Source organism: Haematobia irritans, chromosome 2 (assembly GCF_050003625.1).
Source record: "Haematobia irritans isolate KBUSLIRL chromosome 2, ASM5000362v1, whole genome shotgun sequence".
In the NCBI taxonomy this organism is placed as follows: domain Eukaryota; kingdom Metazoa; phylum Arthropoda; class Insecta; order Diptera; family Muscidae; genus Haematobia; species Haematobia irritans.
In genome coordinates, this window is record NC_134398.1 from 178529208 (window position 1) to 178549079 (window position 19872).

The 19872-nt window shown below is 35.1% G+C and overlaps 1 protein-coding gene across 8 annotated transcripts in view; it reads left to right on the forward strand.

The window, feature by feature from the left end:
- The window catches only part of LOC142226759 (uncharacterized), a 323175-nt gene that overhangs the window by 281973 nt on the left and 21330 nt on the right, over positions 1-19872 (forward strand). For 7 of the 8 annotated variants that reach the window (XM_075296945.1, XM_075296944.1, XM_075296940.1 and 4 more), the window contains exon 12: positions 13225-13332. The exons of the other annotated variant lie outside the window; for it this stretch is intronic. In XM_075296945.1, coding sequence (XP_075153060.1) covers positions 13225-13332 — 108 coding nt within the window. The remainder of the gene's footprint in view (positions 1-13224; positions 13333-19872) is intronic. 8 annotated transcript variants of the gene reach the window in all.

A 19872-nucleotide genomic window follows, 5' to 3' on the forward strand; every position in this document is an offset into this window, starting at 1 on the left:
CAATAGCCATAGCAAAGGTGATATTACACCTTCCTGTGGCAATCCTCTAGTGGTCCTAGCCCTCTTTGTGGAGTTCGCCAGCTGGACCACCATGTCCCTGCTTAGCAACATCAACTCAATCCACTATAACATATAACGAATTTATCGACACCATTCTTCTCTAATGCCTTTACTACTTTATCAATTTTTGTATAATTAAAAGTGCCTCCAATGTTCAGAAACACCGCCAATGTATAGTCACCATATGTCATAGATCTCTCTATGTGATGCACCACTGAGAGCAGGGCAGATTCTACAGATCTCCGCTTAATGTAGGCATGCTGACAGATTGATAGTTTCATGCATGCTGATTCCTTATGTGATCATCCAATATCCTCTCCATCGTCTTTAGCAAGAATGATGATAAGCTTATTGGTCTAAAATTCTTCGCCGTTCCATGTGATATCTTCCCCGCTTTAGGAATGAAGATTACCTTAACCCTTGGTATATATCCAAGACACAATAAGGCCCTCATCAACTCTACATAGGATTCACCCAAGAGATCGAAAGACTCCTGAAGCATACATGGGTATACCCCGTCCAAGCCTGGAGATTTATATGGGCCGAAACTGTCAATCGCCCATTTAACGCTCTCCATGGTCACCAATATCAGGTTTGGTGACCGTGGAGAGCGTTAAATGGGCGATTCTTCTCCGCTCCTCTGTGGTCCATAGAAATACGAGTTTCCGTTGTGCAGTTAGTCCATTGGGAGTATATGTTAAATACCCAGCAACTAAAGAGCTTCCCAGACCCCCTATTCGATATATAAACCGATCCCCAGATTTGACCTCCGGAGCCTCTTGGAGGAGCAAAATTCATCCGATGCGGTTGAAACTTAGTACGTGGTGTTCGTATATGGTCTTTACCAACCATGCAAAAATTGGTCCAAATCGGTTCTTAATTATATATAGCCCCCATATAAACCAATCCCCAGATTTGACCTCCGGAGCCTCTTAGAGGAGCAAAAATCATCCGATCCGGTTGAAACTTGGTACGTGGTGTTAGTATATGGTCTCTAACAACAATGAAAATTAGTCCATATCGATCCATAATTATATATATTACCCATATAGTCCGGTCCCCAAATTTGACCTCCGGAGCCTATTTGAGAAGCAAAAATCATCCGATTCGGTTGAAATTTGCTACGAGATGTTAGTATATGGTCTTTAACGTGCCAAAATTGGTCCATATCGGTCCATAGACTTACCTATAAATACCTTTCTTGTCTCATGTATACCCCGTAGGGACAAACTTATAATTTAGAAGACGATGCTAAGAAGTTTTAATATACCTTGGCATCGGTAGGTATTACCACAATCCAAGTAATTCGATTGTGGATGACAGTCTCTCGTTTCTATGCAATCCATGGTGGAGGGTACATAAGATTCGGCCTGGGCGAACTTACGGCCGTATATACTTGTTTTGTTTACTTTTTTTAATTGATTTTCTATTTTTTTGTGAAATTTAAATGTCCAAAACTAAAATTTTTACATAAAATAGCCTAATTGCGTACTTTCTAATACTTGTTCAAAAGGACTGCACCGGAAGTGGAAACAATCGTGATGCGCTTTAAAAGAAATGTTTGTGGTACAACTTAAAATTTTTTTTGCAGGGTAAAAAAGGCAGATTAAGTTAAAGCCTATATATAAGCCACATTAATTCTTAATCGGTTTATGTACAGAAGTATATGCTATAATGAAGCAAATCGTATGAAATTTGTTCCTTCTCAATTAGTCGAATATGGGGAACGGTTTATATGGGACCCACATTGCTGTTGAACTTTAAATTACCTCAAATTCGCAAATGCTCTGCCACAAAAAGGACACCAGGCAGAAGTCTCATTGCCCCAATCACATAACATTTTATCTCTTTTGATATCAGAACTCGACTTGCTTTTTCATTTATTTAGCTCACTCCTTTACTCGATGCACCACAAATTGCATTTTATTCGTTCATTCACTGATACCTATCGACTAAAATGAAATGTTAATCAACGCAATGATCAACTGAGGAGAAATTTCCATTATTTCAATACCACTACCATTCTCTTGTGAATGAATCCTTCATCCTTTCGATTTATTACGACCCATTTCATTTTGTAAGGCTGAGTTTCTGGTGTAAATGAGAATACGAGGAGAGAAACTGAATTTTAAATGTGTTTGTGTGTGTGCCGTTGTTTTTTTTTTACTCTCATTCGAAATAATTGGCAAAGTTTTATGAAGCGAGTGAAAAATTTACGGCACACGGCACCATACACAAAAGTCAAGAAATGATGCTTGGTATGTTCGAGGACCATCCGTTAAGGAATTATTCTACAATTTCGAATATTTGCACAACCATAAAAAAAGAACGAAAAAACTGCAACCAAATTTTCCTCTGTTGTAAAGGGAGAATATTAAGGCATTGCAATATAATTTGGTACAGTGTTTTAAGAAATTCAAAATATAAATATTCGTGATGAGAAAGAATAATAAAGATTGGAAATATTGAGAGTTGAGAGACATTTTGTCGGTTGCAAGAGAAGAATATATAAAAACTTTTCTAGATTCAATGGGTTTACTTTAATAATTACACTCATCAAGCTTTATACTCTTTTGACCCCATTTTATTGAAGATCCCCGGTGTTTTTCTTTTATTTATTTTCCCCGTTTCATTTGATTGTTAGCTATCAAAATTTATTCATAGTTTAAAAACAAGTGAGTAAAGTAGAAAGTCTGGCAGGGCCGACGATATCATACCCTAAACCAAGGCCGGATTCAGGGGGGGGGGGGTGAGGGGGATCAAACCCCCCCCGAAATGAATGAATATTTTTATATAAATAAATATATATTTTTAGCCGCATAGAAAAATCTTATCGAAGATGTTGAAGAAAAGCTTAAGGTTTTATTTTGAAAAACGCTTACCTATAAAACTTGCACAAATCATAGAATACTAGTTGAAAAGCCCGTCAAACGACGATCGAAAAAAAACAAATTGTTTTTGTTCTCGCACCACAAATTTAATTTTTGGAAAATGTCTTTCTGCTTTTTATGTGTGTTTGTTGTTCTTTTTGTGAATATGACTCGCTTTGTTTGGCCATAGCAACAACAACGAAACAGCCAAACACACATGTGTAAATGAAATGGCACAAAACTGCGAAACGAACCTGCCTAATTCAGCGATGGAAGCACTTGGAGAGTGCAATAAAGAGATATTTCGAAACGTGCATATTCGTTTAAAAATTTTGGTCACTTTGCCAGTTACTCAGGGATGGAAAATACAATTTTTAAGAAAGTACAAAAAAGGTATTTTTTGAGCGGAAAGGTACTTTTTACTAAATTTCAACAAAAATTTCACTGGAAGATTATTGTCAAGAGACTGAATTTTAAAGAAAATAAAATGTTGACAAAATTTTCTATATAAATAAAATTTTGCAAAAATTTTCTATAGAAATAAAATTTTGCAAAATTTTTTCTATAGAAATAGAATTTTGCAAAAATTTCCTATAGAAATAAAATTTTTACAAAATTTTCAATTGAAATAAAATTTTGACAAAATTTTCTATAAAAATAAAATTTTGCAAAAATTCTATATAGAAATAAAATTTTGACAACATTTTCTACCGAAATAAAAAATCGATAATATAGAATCGCATTCTTTTCTCGACTAAAACATTGAAGTTCAATAAAATCCTGTTTTTGACTATGTCTTTTACAAAATCGAGATTTTCTTCCCACATGAACATGTCTGTTTTGTCATATTTGTAAAAGACTATTAGCAAATAAGGTTGATAAAGACTTTCTCAAAATACTAAAATATTTTGTCAAAGCCATTGTACCATAAATCTGATATCGACTCAAAAATGTCTACACAAAAGGTACTAAATCCTTCGCGGGGGTACTACGGTACTGACCGGGGTGAAAAAGTATTGAAAAAAGTACTATAGTACGGCATTTTCCATCCCTGCTCATCCGAACGTTCATTTTCAACAATGAAGAGACGCGTGTTTGAAATTCGACTAGCGAGAGTAGGCTCAATGGATTGACATTAATTTCGGTTCATCGCCGAATAAATGTGCCGACTAAAGAAGTCATTGATTTATTTGCTGCCCAAAAAGCCCGTCGGCTCAATTTAATATTATAAAAATATTGTATACATACCTATACATAAATAAAATTTTCTACACATGAGATTATATGAATATTTTTTTTTAAGTTGAACTACCCCCCCCCCCCCCCCGAATTAAAATCCTGGCTACGGCCTTGCCCTAAACCACAGTCACCGAATTAGTAAAAACAAGAATATACAGTAGTAAGTTCGGCCGGGCCGAATCTTAAATACCCACCACCATGAATCAAATCTACTAGTTTCCTTTGAAAATTTCAAAGGGGTTTGATGACAGATATTTTCCCAAGCAGATCAATTCAACCAGTACGCTTCCCACAGATAAATGTAATGATTTTACCTATGAAGACTAGATTAGATTCTGAATATATAAGAACCATTTTTTGTTTGGGTTTTAGAGGAATCATAAACATCTCTTGTAAGTGATGAAATAACGCCTTGATTTGAAATCTAAAATCTATGTGAATTTTCATCCCAATTATTTAAATGACTACGAGAAGTAAAATCTGGAAATTTTGCATTCAGTTTCTAGCAATTTTCATGATCAGTGCACCTTCTATACCCTCAATAAGTGAAATCTGTCTATATGGAGGCCTTACCAAATGGACCGATAAAACTAAATCATATACACTTTGTTATGGGTCTTAAATGCCAGTATATTTTCAATTTGTGGCAAATCGGATAAAAACTACAATTTCTAGAAACCCTAGAAGTTAAATCGGGAGTGCGGTGGGAGCTATACCAAAACAGGGAAGGATACACACAGTATTCAGCACATTTAATTGTTATTCTAGAATCTAGACCCCAAATCGGAGGGCCGGTTTAAAAGGGGGCTATATCAAAAACTGTACCGATGTTAAATATATTCGGCACACCCCTTTATGGTCATAGAATACCTCTAGATTTCCAATTTCAGGCATATTGGGTAAAAGCTACGGATTCTAGAAGCCCATGAAGTAAAATCGGGAGATTGGTCTATATGGGGGCTATATCAAAACATGGACCGGTACTCACCATTTTTGACACACGTTTTTATGGTCCTAGAATACCTCTAGATTTCAAATTTCAGGCAAATTGGATAAAAACTACGGATTATAGAAACCCACGACCCCAAATCGGTAGGTCGGCTTATATGGGGGCTATATAAAAACATGGACCGGTACTCACCATTTTCGACACACGTCTTTATGGTCCTAGAATACCTCTAGATTTCAAATTTTAGGCAAATTGGATAAAAACTACGATTTCTATAAGCCCAAGACCCCAAATCGGGAGGTCGGTTTATATGGTGGCTATTTCAAAACATGGACCGGTACTCACCATTTTTGACACACGTTTTTATGGTCCTAGAATACCTCTAGATTTCAAATTTCAGGCAAATTGGATAAAAACTACGGATTATAGAAGCCCGAGACCTCAAATCGGGAGGTCGGTTTATATGGGGGCTATATAAAAACATGGACCGGTACTCACCATTTTCGACGCACGTCTTTGTGGTCCTAGAATACCTCTAGATTTCCAATTTCAGGCAAATTGGGTAAAAACCACGGATTCTAGAAGCTCAAGAAGTAAGATCGGGAGATCGGTATATATGGAGGCTATATCAAAACATGGACCGATAATCACTATTTTCGACACACGTCTTTATGGTCCTAGAATACCTCTAGATTTCAAATTTCAAGCAAATTGGGTAAAAACTATGGATTCTAGAAGCCCAAGAAATAAAATCGGGAGATCGGTCTATATGGGGGCTATACCAAAACGTGGCTCGATACACACCATATTCGGTTGACATATTTGTGGTCCTAAAATACCTCCAGGTTTCCAATTTCATGCAAATTGGATAAAAACTACGGATTCTAGAAGCCCAAGAAATAAAATCGGGAGATCGGTCTATATGGGGGCTATACCAAAACGTGGCTCAATACACACCATTTTCGGCACACCTCTTTAAGTTCCTAGAATACCTCTAGATTTCCAATTTCATGCAAATTGGATTAAAACTACGGATTCTAGAAGCCCAAGAAGTAAACACGGGAGATCGGTCTATATGGGGGCTATATCAAAACATGGACCAATAGGCACCATTTTCGACACACCTCTTTATGGTCCCAAAATTCCTCTAGATTTCCCATTTCTTGCAAATCGGATAGAAAATACTCTTTCTAGACGCCCAAGAAGCAAAATCGGGAAATCGGTCTATATGGGGGCTATATCAAAACATGGACCAATAGGCACCATTTTCGGCACACCTCTTTATGGTCCCAAAATTCCTCTAGATTTCCCATTTCTGGCAAATCGGATAGAAAATACTCTTTCTAGACGCCCAAGAAGCAAAATCGGGAAATCGGTCCATATGGAGGTTATACCAAAACATGGACCGATAGGCACCATTTTCGGTACACGTTTTGATGGTCCTAAAATACCTCTAAAATTTCCAACTTCTGGCAAATTGGATAAAAACTACAGTTTTTATAAGCCCAAGACCCCAAATTGGGTGGTCGGTTTATATGGGGACTATATCAAAACTTGGACCGATATAGCCCATTTTCGAACTTGATCTGCCTGCAAACAAAATATGACTCTGTGCCACATTTCAGGTCGATAGCGCCATTATTGAAGGCTGTAGCGTGATTACAACAGACAGACGGACATGCTTATATCGTCTTAGAATTTCTCCCTGATCAAGAATATATATACTTTATATAGTCGGAAATCGATATTTCGATGTGTTACAAACCCATCCTATGGTGGGGGGTATAAAAAGAAATGTGAAAATTGCATTTATAGCGATGAGCAATCATAATGAACATTATGTCCAAAATACAGCGTAGCCCCTACTCAGGGAATTCACTACACTACAAAAATTCCCATCGACAACATTCACGATGACGATGATGACAATGTCGATCATAATGCTAGACCGATTGCAATGCTTCTGTTGGTGAAAATATTTTGTGTATTTTTTTTTTGTTGCCTGCACTCCAACTACATACTTGAGCTACAAATCACATATGAAGTACTTCAATGGTCTTGCCAAAAGGATACTACTACATATGGAAGGATTTCGAGAACATAGCCAGTCTTTCACACCCTTCCGATGTGAAAGCAAAGAAAAAACAGAAAAAAACATTTTTTTATTTGAGTTGAAATATTACCCTCAAATCATCCAAACGACTTTGGATGAATATGTGTGATATGTTGCTAAACTGTGAAAAAGTAGTTTGTTCGTTAAAGAGGACAATGACGTTGGTGAGTTGAAGGAATTGAGGAATACTTCGAAGGCTAAAAGTTAAATATTGTTACGGTTAAACCATTAAATTTTGTAGTCACAGTGAAAATAGAGAGAGAGAGAGAGAAAAGAAAATACATTTTTTCAAGCCTTGGTTTATAGTCAGCAGTATTTTTTTTTTCATGGGAGGATATAAATTTCGATTTATTTTTACACCCTACTTGCGAAACTCGGTCCATTACGCAGTGCGTTCCCGATCAGCGTGCCCACAATGAATTTTTATTTTGGACCAACATTTTTCCACAATCGTACCAACGGACAATTTTTATACCCTTCATTAGTACTGTGGTACAGGGTATAATAAGTTTTTGCATTTGTATGTAACGCCGAGGAGTAGTCATAGACCCACTTTTAGTATACCGATCGGCTTAGAATTAAATTCTATGTCGATTTAGCGATGTCCGTCTGTCTGTCTGTTGATGTATTTTTGTGTGCAAAGTCCAGCTCGCAGTTTAAATCCGATTGTCTTCAAATTTTGCATAGGGTCCTTTTTCGGCTCAAAGACGACCCCTACTGATTTTGGAAGAAATCGGTTCAGATTTGGATATAGCTCCCATATATATCTTTCTCCCGATATGGACTTATATGGCCCCAAATGTTATTTTTGTATGGTGACCATGTAACATGGTCACCACCCAAAAATAACATTGCTCTTAAAACATGTTTGAGGTGATCATATTCCTTCTCTGGGTGTGTATAAACGGGCGGTGTTAAGCTTACGTTTCACAAGAGAAAACCAAAAATAAAAGTACAAAAATAATATAAGCTTACGAAGTTATTTGCAAAATAATATTTACTACTTTTTTTACTAACATTGTGTTCCACCCTAGTGCATTAGCAGAATTAAATTTTGAGTCTATAGATTTTGTAGAAGTCTATCAAATTCTGTCCAGAGAGAGTGATATTTAAATTTATGTATTTGAGACAAACCTTTATATATAGCCCCCAACACATTTGACGTATGTGATATGGTATCGACAATTTAGATCTACAGAGTGGTGCAGGGTATAATATAGTCGGCCCAGCCCGACTTTAGACTTTCGTTACTTGTTATACCCTCCACCATAGTATGGGGGTATATTAACTTTGTCATTCCGTTTGTAACACATCGAAATATTGCTCTAAGACCCCATAAAGTATATATATTCTGGGTCGTGGTGAAATTCTGAGTCGATCTGAGCATGTCCGTCCGTCCGTCTGTTGAAATCACGCTAACTTCCGAACGAAGAAGCTATCGACTTGAAACTTGGCACAAGTAGTTGTTATTGATGTAGGTCGGATGGTATTGCAAATGGGCCATATCGGTCCACTTTTACGTATAGCCCCCATATAAACGGACCCCCAAATTTGGCTTGCGATTGCTCTAAGAGAAGCAAATTTCATCCGATCCAGCTGGAATTTGGTACATGGTGCTAGTATATGGTCTCTACCAACCATGCAAAAATTGGCCCATATCGGTCCACTTTTACGTATAGCCCCCATATAAACGGACCCCCAAATTTGGCTTGCGATTGCTCTATATGGTCTCTAACAATCATGCAAAAATTGGTCCATATCGGTCCACTTTTACGTATAGCCCCCATATAGGTTAGGTTAGGTTAGGTTATGTGGCAGCCCGATGTATCAGGCTCACTTAGACTATTCAGTCCATTGTGATACCACATTGGTGAACTTCTCTCTTATCACTGAGTGCTGCCCGATTCCATGTTAAGCTCAATGATAAGGGACCTCCTTTTTATAGCCGAGTCCGAACGGCGTTCCACATTGCAGTGAAACCACTTAGAGAAGCTTTGAAAACCTCAGAAATGTCACCAGCACTACTGAGGTGGGATAATCCACCGCTGAAAAACTTTTTGATGTTCGGTCGTAGCAGGAATCGATCCCACGACCTTGTGTATGCAAGGCGGGCATGCTAACCATTGCACCACGGTGGCTCCCCCCATATAAACGGACCCCCAAATTTGGCTTGCGATTGCTCTAAGAGAAGCAAATTTCATCCGATCCAGCTGAAATTTGGTACATGGTGTTAGTTTATGGTCTCTAATAACCATGCAAAAATTGTTCCACATCGGTCCATAATTATATGTAGCCCCCAATAAAACCGAACTCCGGAGCCTCTTAGAGGAGCAAAATTCATCCGATCCGGTTGAAATTTTGTACGTGGTGTTAGTATAGGGTCTCTAACAACCATGCAAAAATTGGTCCATATCGGTCCATAATTATATATAGCCCCCATATAAACCTATTCCTAGATTTGGTTTGCGGATCCTCTAAGAGAAGCAAATTTCATCCGATCCGGCTGAAATTTGGTACATGGTATTAGTATATAGTCTCTAAGAACCATTCAATCCATAATTATATATAGCCCCTATATAAACCGATCCCCAGATTTGAACTCCGGAGCCACTTGGACGAGCAAAATTCATCCGATCCGGTTGAAATTTGCAACATGCTGTTAATATAAGGCCGCTAATAACCATGCCAAAATTGGTCCATATCGGTCTATAGTTATATATAGCCGATCCCCTATCACACAAAAATTGGTCCATATCGGTTAATAATCATGATTGCACTCGAGCAAAAATAATCTAGCAAAATTTTATTTCTAAAGAAAATTTTGTCAAAAATTTTTTTCTAAAAAAAAAAAAATTTTGTCAAAATTTTATTTCTATACAAAATTTTGTCGAAATTTTATTCCTATAGAAAATTTTGTCAAATTTTATTCCTATAGAAAATTTTGGCAACATTTTATTTCTATAGAAAATGTTGTCAAAATTTTAATTCTATAGAATCTTTTGAAAATTTTGTAAAAATTTTATTTCTATAGAAAATTTTGTCAAAATAGTATTTCTATAGAAAATTTTGTTAAAATCATATTTTTTAATTTTGTCCAAATTTTACTTCTATAGAAAATGTTGTCAAAATTTTATTTCTATAGAAAATTTTGTCAAACTTAATTATATACGTATTTAATGGGCCATTTTAAGTTTAATATATACCACGTATGGACTACGTGGTATATATTACGGTATTAGAAAGTTTTAAGATACCTTGTCATCGGCAAAAGTTACCGCAACCCAAGTAATTCGATTGTGGATGACAGTCTGCAGTAGAAGTTTCTACGCTATCCATGGTGGAGGGTACATAAGCTTCGGCCTGGCCGAACTTACGGCCGTATATACTTGTTTTTTATTAACATTGTGGTCCGTCCCGGTCATTAACCAATTTATATTTAGAGTCTAGACATTTTGTGGAAATTTAAAAAATTTTGTCCAAATATTTATGTAGCCCTTAAAAAATTGAAGGTGTTAAGAGGGTATCAAAAATGTTGGTATATGTTACATAGACTTCCCTTACTAGTACTAATAATATGTGCAAAATTTTTGTCTCAATCGGCTCAAATTTAGATATAGTTTCCATATATAAGTGTCGCCCGATTTTCACTCAAAATTGGTCATAATACTCTTATTTACTAACCAATTATATCCAAATTTCAAATTTAGATGAATTAAACGATCTCATTCAGACTTTCATATATCTCTTATATACACGGATGAAAAAGACTGTTTTTCATATGTTTGGCTATAAACATTGTATGTTTGGAACACAAATTTTTAAACACAATATTTTTGAGTGCAAGCATATAATGTTCATAAACTAGCATAACATGTTTGGGACATATATGGTAATATGTTAGAACATATTATGTTTGGGACATAAAATGTTTGTAAATATAATATGCTTGGATGCAAAGATATATTAATTTAGAAATAGCCTATAAACATATATGTGTTTAGTAGCTTGGAGCGCTATTTAACAGGGAGCGATATTGAATTAAGTTGGTGGTTGTTGCTTGTTATTACAAAATTAACATTTTATTTTTCCTTGGTCAATTGATCAGCTACTTCTTTGATCCTTACAAACTGTGTGGTCCGCTGTTCGAATCCCCGTCCGGCAAAAGGTAAAATTAAAATAAAAAAAATCATACAATTGAATAATTTCTTCTACAATGTTTGTATTACAGAAAAAGGTGCTAAGAACTAAAAAATCTCGTGGAAGTGAGAAAGATGTGGGGGAATATACAATTGGGCAGAAACAAAATTTTGAGCATTCAGGTCGAAAACCTATGTTGTTAGCACCTATATTACCTGTTTATTTTCATAATTCATTATGATTGTAAATATATAAATAAATAAATAAAATTTTGAGCACAATATTGTTTGGGAGAATTTTTTTTAAGCATATAATATTTTTGGGTGCAAAATGCTTCCAAACATATTATATGTTCACATAATAACATATTGTTTTTTGGAAGACATTATTGAATTTGGATGCAATAATACAAAATGTTTGGAACTTAGACTACCCAAACATATATTGTTTAGACCAATATGCTTTCAAACATATTATATATTGAAAGAGATCAAACATATAAATGTTTGGGCAATACCCAAAAATGTATATGCTTGAAGCAAAATATGTTTGGGAGTATATGTTACAGAAGCGATTTTTTGTGAGCGTGTAGATATATAGCCCGATTTTCTGCAATATGGATACATTACCCACACTAATTTGACGATTTCCTCTTTTGTAGATATCTCTGTAGAACGAAAATCAAGCATAGCTTTTAATATCAGTCATTTTTGTTCAGATTGCGATAAAGTTCCAATAAGCATGAACCACTTAATTTTCTTAAATATGAAAATTCCCAGAAACAAAATTTTGAGCATTCAGGTCGAAAACCTATGTTGTTAGCACCTATATTACCTGTTTATTTTCATAATTCATTATGATTGTAAATATATAAATAAATAAATAAAATTTTGAGCACAATATTGTTTGGGAGAATTTTTTTTAAGCATATAATATTTTTGGGTGCAAAATGCTTCCAAACATATTATATGTTCACATAATAACATATTGTTTTTTGGAAGACATTATTGAATTTGGATGCAATAATACAAAATGTTTGGAACTTAGACTACCCAAACATATATTGTTTAGACCAATATGCTTTCAAACATATTATATATTGAAAGAGATCAAACATATAAATGTTTGGGCAATACCCAAAAATGTATATGCTTGAAGCAAAATATGTTTGGGAGTATATGTTACAGAAGCGATTTTTTGTGAGCGTGTAGATATATAGCCCGATTTTCTGCAATATGGATACATTACCCACACTAATTTGACGATTTCCTCTTTTGTAGATATCTCTGTAGAACGAAAATCAAGCATAGCTTTTAATATCAGTCATTTTTGTTCAGATTGCGATAAAGTTCCAATAAGCATGAACCACTTAATTTTCTTAAATATGAAAATTCCCAAACCTATTTCAATGATACCCCACAAATTATTTTTGTTTACTAATTCAATACCCTAATTGGTTTAGGGTATAAAATAATTGGTCCCGTCCGACTTTAGACTTTCCTCACTTCGTTTTAAATAAAATTATATTCATGGACCACCACTGTTCCTGCTGGCCAACTGCCCTTTTGCTTCAGACATGGATATTTTTTATTTTTAAATGTATTTTAAAGTATTTTCATTTTTCTTGTTTTCTGCAACAGTTTTGTTGTATTTTTTATGTTTCATTTTTCCCTGGTTTTATTGTATGCAGCATTGAAATTAATCTTTAGAACAACATACATTCATATAAAAATATACAGACATACATATTTCTTATTTCTCAATGTGTTTTATTTTCTATGTTATTTTTCTTCTTGTACTGTTTGCTGATGCGTGATGGCCCCCTATTTGGGTTTGCTGTGCTCCCATGAATCTAGGGTGTAGAGTCGACATTTTTCCCAAGTCGTATGAAAAAATATCCAAGTGGTTTGTTAACTTCAATACCGGCAGTGGATTTGTCTGTCATACCGAGTTCCATGCTAATGGTAATGTATGGCATGTTTTTTGTTTTTTCATTTTGACCCTCTACTTCCTTATACATACCCCTATCCATGCACGCCCCTCGGCCCCCCGCCTCACCAGATCAAAGCCTTGATATGCCACAAAAACAACAATAATGGTAGTTTGGTTGAGTGTGGTCTAGTTAAACTTACCCAACTTGTCTTGCCAAACATGAAACACAACACAGCACAACACAAATCTTTCACTTTCTATTTTGTGTTGTTTAGCAGTGTACACTTGTAAATATTGGATCCTTCCAGAGCACTCCCCCCTTCCTCAACTCAAGTCACACCCACAAAATTGACCCTTTTCCTGTATGTATATTTGTATTGAATGCATGTTGTTCATTTTAGTTAGTACTTTAACTCCTATTTCCTATACACACACACACACAAGACTTCCAAACACACACACTCGCACACACACAGTTGTATATTCAACAGTATTCATATTGCAGTGGGAGTTGTATGGATGCAATAGAACGCGATATCCAATTGCATTAAGACATCTTAAAAGAAAATTTTGAGAACACAATTTTCTGAAGAGCTCTATAAGTCCTTGGAAGTTTTGTGGGTTATGGTAATGTGGGTTCGTTTTTTCTTTCGAATGGAATCTAACCATGAACTGCCGCAGTAGTAGTAGAGCACAATAATTATCCACAGGGATAAACAACAGTTTTGCACATTGGTATCACCGGCATGTGAAAGGGTGATCTTTAAAATGATACATAAAAAATATAATCGTTGAGAGTCCTTTATATTATAACCTGTCACATTTTGTGGACGAAAAAATCCTAGATATTGGAGCCATGGTTTTCCAAATCCGACCACGAACGTGTGTGTGTGTGGGTGGGAGGGATTTCTAATATAGCTGGAATATGTAGGTGTAGTGGCAGTCCGTTTTTCAGGCTCACTTAGACTATTCAGTCCATTGTGATAGCACAGTGGTGAACTTCTCTCTTGTCAATGAGTGCTGCCCGATTCCATGTTTACCTCAATTACAAAGAAACTCTTTTTTATAGCCTAGTTCTGGGTTGCCATTTTGGACCAAAATTGGTCGAAGACATTATTAATTTTTAAATTTAGTCCAAATGGAATTTGCTTGATTTTGGTACATTTTCGTCAAATCGGTAATATAACAAATAAATAACATTTTAACAAAATTGTCCATAAAAATAAAATTTTGCCAAAATTTGGTACAGAAATAAACTTTAAACAAGTATATACGGCCGTAAGTTCAGCCAGGCCGAAGTTTATGTACCCTCCACCATAGATTGCGTAGAAACTTCTTCTAAAAACTGCCATCCACAATCGGATTACTTGGGTTGTGGTAACGCTTGCCGATGGTTAGGTATCTTAAAACCTCTTAACACCGTCTTCTAAATTGTAAGTATGTCTATACGTGGTATATATTAAACTAAAAAAGGCCGATTAAATACGTATATAATTCAGTTTGACAAAATTTTCTATAAAAATAAAATTTTGACAAAATTTTCTATAGAAATAAAATTTTGACAAAATTTTCTATAGAAATAAAATGTTGACAAAATTTTCTATAGAAATAAAATGTTGACAAAATTTTCCATAGAAATAAAATGTTGACAAAATTTTCTATAGAAATGAAATTTTAATAAAATTTTCCATAGAAATAAAGTTTTGACAAAATTTTCTATAGGAAAGAAATTTTAACAAAATTTTTTTCATAGAAATAAATAGAAATAAAAATTTGATAAAATTTTCTATCGAAATAAAATTTTGGAAACAATTAACTAGTAAATGATATTAATTTAATTTGGACAAGTGGTCCGCTGGTAGGAATTTTGGTCTAAATTCGGAAGAATGTTGGTCCAAAATGAAAATTTATTGTGGCAACGCTGAGTGCTGCTCGATTCTATGTTAAGCTCCATGATAATGTGTCTCCTTTTATAGACGAGAACGAACGGCGTTCCACATTGTAGTGAAATCACTTAGAGAAGCTTTGAGACACTCAGAAATATCACCAGCATTACTGAGGTGGGATAATCCAACCCTGAAAAACTGTTTGGTTGAAACTGAATTTGTACCCACCACACTGTGCATGCAAGGCGCGCATGCTAACCATTGCACCACGGTGGCGAGCAACAAAAGTCTAAAACTTAGTAGTTTGGACTCATTTGTATAAATGTGTCCATTTGATTTTAGAGATTCTAGGGATACCTTTGGATTTTTGGGGCCATAGTTTTCCAAATCCGTCTCGAAGGACCATTAGCAGGTGCTTGAGTGTGGGAGGGATGTCCAGATGAGATTGGTGGAATGGCATGGGATTATGAGGACGCGATTTTATCTGAACCATTTTGTGGACCAACAAAATCCTAGAGTTTAGAGGAATGATTTCCAAATGCGACCACGAAAGTGTGTGAGTGGGAGGAATCTGGGTGGAATGACATGGAATCTCTCAAGTTTTGTGAAGAACAGATGGATGGAATAACATGTGATCTCTGAAGATTATGAGCAGTGGATTGTATCTGCACCATTTTGTGGACCAAAATAGTTTTGGATTCTGGGTTCATGGTTTTCCAAATTCGACCACGGAAGTGTTCGTGTGCGGGTGGGAGGAGTGCCAACTATAGCGGGGAATAGATGGTTGGAATGACATGTGATCTCTGAAGATTAAGAGGAGTGGATTGTATCTGAACATTGGGGACCAACAAAATCTTAGTTTTTGGCATGGTTTTCCATGTCCGACCACAAAAGTGTGTGTGGGTGGGAGGAATGTCAACTATAGCGGAGAACAGATGGGTGGAATGACATGGGATCTCTGAAGTTTATGAGGAGTGGATTGTATATGCACCAGTTTGTGGAGCAACAAAATCCAGGCAGCTGTTTTTCAAATCCGACCACGAAAATGTGTGTGTCGCTGGAACGAATGCCAACGATAGCGCGGAAAAGATATGTAGAATGACATGGGATGTCTGAAGATAATGAGGAGAAAGTTGAATCTTCAACTTGTGGACCAAAAAATCCTGAATTTTGGAGCCATGGTTTTCCAAATCCTAATACAAACGTGTGTGTAGATGGTAGGAATGCCAACCTTAGCGGGGAACAGATGGGTGGAAGGGCATGGAATCTCTGAGGTTATGAGGAGTGGATAGCATCTGCACCATTTTGTGGACCAAAAAATCCTAGATTTTGGAGCATGGTTTTTTAAATCCTACCACAAACGTATGTGTGTGTGGGTGGGAGGAATACCAATAGGGCTGTTTTCTTTTAGCGCTGGATACCCTTAGCCGTGAAGGACTAAAAGAAAACAGAGTACTCGTTTATCCAGGACAGCTCCAAAAATATACAACACTGTCATCAGCTGTTTAAAAACAATCACAGAAAAGAAGTGAAATCTTGCATTTTTAATGTATGAAATGCACAAATTAGTAATAAATATTTACTGCTGCGATTATTTATAACATTGTATCAGTTTGAAATTCATTTTTGTCGATAAATTAGTCACAATAAATTGCTATCGTGAATCGAAGAAGCGTCACTTTATCAAAATACAATCTGGCAACATCGGTGCGTCTTGCACTGGTGAGATGTTCTGGATAGAACGCCAGTGCAACGATGTTCTGGATAGCCCATACAAATGATGCATCCAGTGCTAAAAGAAAACAGCCCTAATGGTAGCGCAGAACAAATGGGTGGTATGGAATCTCTTAAGATTATGAGGAGTGGATTGTATCTGAACCATTTTGTGGAGATTTTGAAGCATGGTGTTTTAACTCCGACCACGAACGTATGTGTCAGTTGGTGGGAGGGATGTCTACTATAGCGGGAATAGGTAAGTTTAGTGACAGCCAGTTTTTCAGGCTCACTTCTATTATGCAGTCCATTTTGATACCACAGTGGTGAACTTCTCTCTTGTCAATGAGTGCTGCCCGATTCCATGTTTACCTCAATTACAAACAAACTCTTTCTTATAGCCTAGTCCAGGGTTGCCATTTTGGTCCGATCGGCCCAAAATTGGTCCAAGAAATTATTAATTTTTAAATTTGGTCCAAATGGAATTTGGTTGATTTTAGTTCATTTTCGTCAAATCGGTAATTTTTAAAACATTTTCTGTAGAAATAAACTTTTAACAACATTTTCTATAGAAATAAAATTTTAACAAAATTTTTTTGTAGAAATAAAATTTGGATAACAATTTCTATGGAAATAAAATTTTAACAAAATTTTCTATAGAAATAAAATTTGGACAAAATTTTGTACAGAAATAAACTTAAAAAAAATTTTGTATAGATACAAAATTATGCAAAAACTTTTTACAGGAAGAAAATTTTGTAAAAATATTATATAGAAATAAAATTTTGACACATTTTTCTATAGAAATAAAATTTGGACAAAATTTTCTATTGAAATAAATTTTTGACAAAATTTTCTAAAGAAATAAAATTTTGACAAAATTTTCTATAGAAATAAAATGTTGAAAAAATTTTCTACAAACATAAAATGTTGACAACGTTTTCTATAGAAATAAAATTTTGACAAAATTTTCCATAAAAATAAAATTTTGAGAAAATTTTCTATGGAAATAAAATTTGGCAAAATTGTCCGTAGAAATAAAATTTTTACAAAATTTTCTATAGAAGTAAAATTTTGACAAAATTTTCTATAAAAACATTTTCTGTCGAAGTTAAATTTTAACTATTAACGGCCATTTTCATGTAGCTCCGTTAGGCTCTAACTGCCAGTTAACAGAAAGTAAATTGCCATATCTTTTTTCCGGTTAACTCTAACTGAAAAATTTTCAGCGGTTAAATTTCTAACTGGCATGTGGAATATATAGGCAAGATGACAGATATGTCCATAGTATGGTTTAAAAGTTCGTTAGCTAACGGAGCACTAACGGAGCTTCATGAAAATGGGGGTAAATGATATTAATTTATTTTGGAAAAATGGTTCGCTGGTACGAAATTTGGAAAAATGTTGGTCCAAAATAAAAATTCATTGTGTCAAAGCTGGCCTACTCCGAACGGCGTTTCATGTAACGGTGAAACCACTTAGAGATGGTTGAAACACACAGAAATATCGCCATCATTACTGAGAAGGAATAATCGACAGCCATAAAACTTTTCGGTTTTCGATCGAAGTTTTCCACTTAATTAAAAGGGTTTTTGAGATACGCGTAGTTTTTGGAGCTATAATTTCACAAATGCTGCTCGAAGGACCATGAACTGGTGTAACAGGTTGGCTGATAAGTCCCCGGTCTGACACATAGATGGCGTCGCTAGTATTAAATTCATATTATTTTTATATAGTATCAACCTTCATATGATTCGTATCAAAATTTGACGTCTGTAAGTCAATTAGTTAGTGAGATAGAGCGTCTTTTGTGAAGCAACTTTTGTTATTGCGAAAAAAAGGAATTTCGTGTTTTGATAAAATACTGTTTTCTGAAGAAAAAAAATACGGTGGAAGCAAAAACTTGGCTTGATAATGAATTTCCGCACTCGGCCCCAGGGAAATCAACAATAACACTAGCCAACAGCCATTTTGTGAATTGTTTCTAGCATATTTTTTCTTATTGATTATGACCTACTAAACACGAAAATGATTTTTAAAAAATTTTCTGTCGATTGGTTTTCGAGACACATTTTTTTTTTTAATTTTTGGAGGTACACTTCCAATTTTGAGCATATCTTTCGTTTTCTTTAACCTTTTTGATCTTAATACTACTCAAATTAAAGAAAATTGAGCCGTCTACAACTCATTCTCAGAAAATTTTCAAATCGGGTAAGTAGTTTGGATGTTGGCGGCTTAAAAAGGTTAAAAAACGGCGTTTTTTTAGTAAAAATGTGGCAGAAAAAACCATATAAAGATTCATATAAAATATAAAAAAATTGCACAAAGAAAATAAGCCGTTACTTAACAAAATCGAACAACAAATAGCGGAGTTATAATTTTGGTAAAAGACCGAAAAGGCCAAATCAACGCCCAAAAAAACCAAATGAGTAGAAACAAAAATATAACTGTACATTTTATGCCATGTGGAAAACAGCGTTGATGCGTTGATTTGGTCTTTTCGGTCTTTTACCAATAAGTCCGCTATTTGTTGTTCGATTTTGTTAAGTAACGGCTTATTTTCTTTGTAAAAATTTCAGCTATACGCAAAAAACCCAAAATTGCTGTTAGCAATTTTTTTTTATATTTTATATGAATCATTATATGGTTTTTTTCTGCCACATTTTTACTAAAAAAACGCCGTTTTTTAACCTTTTTAAGCCGCCAACATCCAAACTACTTACCCGATTTGAAAATTTTCTGAGAATGAGTTGTAGACGGCTCAATTTTCTTTAATTTGAGTAGTATTAAGATCAAAAAGGTTAAAGAAAAGGAAAGATATGCTCAAAATTGGAAGTGTGCCTCCAAAAATTTAAAAAAAAATTGTGTCTCGAAAACCAATCGACAGAAAATTTTTTAAAAATCATTTTCGTGTTTAGTAGGTCATAGTCAATAAGAAAAAATATGCTAGAAACAATTCACAGAGAAAAGTTT